Source organism: Arachis ipaensis, chromosome B09, assembly GCF_000816755.2.
Source record: "Arachis ipaensis cultivar K30076 chromosome B09, Araip1.1, whole genome shotgun sequence".
Lineage (NCBI taxonomy): Eukaryota > Viridiplantae > Streptophyta > Magnoliopsida > Fabales > Fabaceae > Arachis > Arachis ipaensis.
In genome coordinates, this window is record NC_029793.2 from 6,030,970 (window position 1) to 6,034,855 (window position 3,886).

At 32.6% G+C, this 3,886-nt stretch overlaps 2 protein-coding genes across 4 annotated transcripts in view; both read left to right on the top strand.

Moving 5' to 3' along the window:
• LOC107619487 (putative FBD-associated F-box protein At3g50710) overlaps positions 681–3,886 on the top strand; it is a 24,449-nt gene continuing 21,243 nt past the window's right edge. For both annotated transcript variants that reach the window (XM_021112142.1, XM_021112143.1), the window contains exon 1: positions 681–857. The gene's annotated coding sequence lies outside the window, so the exon portion shown is untranslated. The remainder of the gene's footprint in view (positions 858–3,886) is intronic.
• LOC107619586 (putative F-box/FBD/LRR-repeat protein At4g00315) overlaps positions 715–3,886 on the top strand; it is a 6,358-nt gene continuing 3,186 nt past the window's right edge. Inside the window, exons 1-4 of one of the 2 annotated variants that reach the window (XM_016321882.2) lie at positions 715–911; positions 1,030–2,306; positions 2,407–2,592; positions 3,138–3,358. In XM_016321882.2, coding sequence (XP_016177368.1) covers positions 1,056–2,306; positions 2,407–2,592; positions 3,138–3,358 — 1,658 coding nt within the window. In that variant the 5' untranslated portion in view covers positions 715–911; positions 1,030–1,055. The remainder of the gene's footprint in view (positions 912–1,029; positions 2,307–2,406; positions 2,593–3,137; positions 3,359–3,886) is intronic. The other variant, XM_016321883.2, reaches the window with a different exon arrangement.

Sequence of the window (3,886 nt, forward strand, 5' to 3'; positions counted from 1 at the left end):
GAATATAACTTAGTTCATTTTTTATTGTTAAATATAAAAATATTATTTTAAATTTTGATTAATTTCATTAGGGTGTACATAGGTTGAGTGAAACTGGATTCACTTTGATCCAGACCCGACCCTAAATAATGATCGGATATATTTTTGAGACTTTTATCCAATGATACATCAAGTAAAATCACACTACTCTTGGGCCACACTAAAACCAGATCTCTACTAGATGAAGTCCGAATCTTGATAAATGTTATGTCAAAAAGTTATAATACACACATTTATAAAGAAGAAAAAATACTTGTTGTAGAGAAGTTGATAACCATGCTTGAACTTGAATTTGTTCATAAATTCTAATTTCATGCTTTTTTTATCTATTTTCTAATTCAATAAATGTGATTAAAAACAAAACAATAAGTTTATAATTAATATAACATAATATTAGGATTAAGTTAAAATATATATACTTTTTTAGTCCCCTATAGTGCACATGGGGTAGGTGAAATTGGGTTTGCCTTAATTCGAATCTATCTCTAAATAATGATCGAGTCTATTTTTAAAATTCTTACCGATTCTAAACTCAATAAAACCACACTAAATTAATTCCAAAATATTCGAGTCAGGCCGCATCTTCGAACCGGGCGGGTCATAGATACCCCTAAATTCCACTATCTCCTCGCACTCCTTCCTTTTACTGTTTTACATGCTACACAACTTTCAAAGGGGAGAAAGTTGATTAAACCTTAACCTGAAATATTTGATGAGTCATATTTGACATGACAAGGCACTGGCAGGGAAGAAAGAAAGATAGTTGCTTGAAAAATATATTCAATAATTCATAGCAGATGAAGATCTTGATGAGATAGGTTTTTCAGACTTTACCAAAATCTCTTCAGTCTCAGCAATTCTTCAACACACTGGTATGCATTTTACACTCAAACAACTTTTTCATACACTAGAGCTTTTCATTTCAATATATCAATGACTTTGAATGTAATTGAAGAACATTACTTAATCCTTAGTAATTGTTTCTGTTAGGGGAGCTCAGAGATTTTATTAAGGAAATGGACAAAATTTCTGATCTGCCAAAGATAATCCTGCATGACATTCTTTCAAGGTTGCCTTACGAAGATGCTGCAAGGACCAGTGTTTTGTCCAAGGCTTGGCATGAAACATGGTCCTCATTTCCCATCTTGGTCTTCGACGGCTCTCGATGCGTGCACTTGCACTGGAAGGATAGAAAAGATCCCCTGAAGATACAAGACAACAGGAGGAAAGCGAACAGCTTCCTCAAGTCTGTGGACAGGACACTTGTTAGGTTCCACCACCACGGCTTTGCCATCAAAGAATTTAACCTGAATATGATGTTCTTCCATCCTCGGTTCATGCCACATCTCGTCGACCGGTGGATGAAGATAGTAGGTGAAAGTAGCAGTATTCAGGTGCTAAAGCTTGAACTTGAACTTGCTGGCTGTTTCTTTGGATGTAAGTTTGACTCACACGCGGTTGATAATTATTACTCCTTGCCACCAGATGTACTGAAAGCCAAGTCATTAACTGAATTAGTGTTGTTAGGGAGGATTAGAGCAGACAAATTGATTGTAAATCACAGAATTAGGTTCCCTATGTTGCGGACATTGTCCTTAGTTAATGTTTATTTGGGACATGAACAAGCGCTTGAAGATCTCATTTCTGGTTGTCCTATGATTGAGGAATTAATATTGGAGCACTGTGTTGGATTGGAAATTGTAAAAGTACATGATTTGCCTAAGCTAAAGTCTGCTAAGTTTTCTGGATTTCGTGACATTCATGTTGATGTGCCGAGTCTAGAGTATCTTCATCTTGGTAATGACGAATTAGAGTTCCCTTGTGATATCAGTATAGACAAGTGCAGAAATTTGAAGGTGTTTCTTTTAGGGGCTGTGAGTTCTGTTTTTGTCTCTAACCAATGGTTGCTTGAACTTTTTGACAAGTTTCCTTTCCTTGAGAGGTTGGAATTAAGTGGTTGTATTACATCTGAGAGCCTAATGATCTCCAGTTCTCGCCTCAAGGTTTTGTCATTCGATGCTTGTGTAGAGTTGAAGGAAGCTAGGATCGATGCGCCGAATTTAGAGTCATGTAGATATTCTGGACAATCCAGCCACATGCCAGCAGCTATGTCTTTTGTGAACTGTTCAAATCAGGTGGATTTTGATGTTGTCTTCACAATAGAATTTCGTATTATGGATTTGAAAAGGCTTAGGGCATTTCTCCAGAACATAGCACCAAGAAATGTTATGGTATCCTTGGATCTTGGAATCATGAAAGGTTCATCTGTAAGTGTACATTACCAAATTCTGTTTTAGTTGCTAAAATAAAACTTTACATGGGAACTTTTGATGTCATTTGTGTTGGAATTGTATTTTTGATGAGCAGATTTTGTTCAATGAAGATGTACTACAAAATGTTGAAGTCCCTTTGCCAAGGATCAAACAATTGAGGTTATCGGTAACTGAAGAAACTGAAGAGTTGTGTGTGCTTCTTATCAATGATTTGTTTTGGAGCTTCCGTCCTGCTATTATTTCTTTGAACCTGAAAGTCTGCAGCAGAATATTCCTTAAGGTTTGTCATTGATTCATTACCCCTTAACTCCTGATTTGATTGTCCAATGCATGATCAATTTTTTCAGTGGTTTGATTCGTGAAAAAACAAAAATCATGTGAAAGATAATAAAAAGGTTAAAGTAGCCTTCTAAAGATTTACTATGTTGACAAAATTGATAAATTGTTAAATAGTTTCGTTTTTGTTACATATAAAAGACTGACATGATATTATGTAAGATTATCATCAATTATATTTGCCAATTTTTTAAATCTAAAGGATTTTTTTTGTGATTTAAGTTGTTAGTTCTGAATCTTTCAATTTCGATAGTTTGAAAATGTTTGATAACTCTATTTTCTAAGTGCTATTGTGTTAATATATTATATATCAATACATATTAAAAAAATGAAAAAGTTTATGAATCAATTCTATATGCAGTAAAGTAGCCAACTTTTTTAAAAATTCTGATTTTTAAATATTAAAAACTAGTTTTACGCTTAAAAAAACGTCCTCTCCCATCCCCTTCACCTCTAATTCTAATTATCAATTGGCCAAATCAACAACAGCTACTATTGGAGAAGTTAAGGTGCAACAACAAGGAAGAGAGATGCTGCAGTTCAAGTCAAATGAAATGTTGGTGGCATGATTTGAAAGATGTCAAAGTCAGCAGCTCTCCTAAGAAATATGAGAACCTCAGTGATTGTGAAGAACTCTTGGATTCATTGCCAATAAATTTGTCTTCCCCGAATCTGCATCTTAACTTTGAATTAGAGTGGGACTCATTACAGTAAGACAACTTAAAATATAAAATTATAACTGCAATTTGTTATGTCGTTTTTGTTTTCTTGCTTACTTTATGTTAAACTTTGGATGAATCAGTTGAAAGTAATTGATATGTTCTGCTTTAACATTCAGCATAAAAAATAAGTTATTTCACACAATTTTAACATTTTATATCCGAATAATCAAGCTTGCTTGTCAAAGATTTTTCATCAAAATAATTAAACTTATAAAAGATTTTATTTTAAAATAATCAAATATCTTGTTACAGAATGATCAAATACTTTTTACAGCAATACATCCAAACTATTTTTTGTAAATAACAAGTAAATACTTTTATTTGTTAACTAATTAATAACTGATTTCTGATTTCTAATGTCTATGTAGTATTTTTTAACAATCATTTTACGTATATATAAAAAATTAGTCACTAATTAACTATTAGATATAGAAATATATATTTAACAACTCAATTTTTTTTATGAAACAACTATAAACAAATTTTATTATTTATTTATTGCATATTTGCTTATTT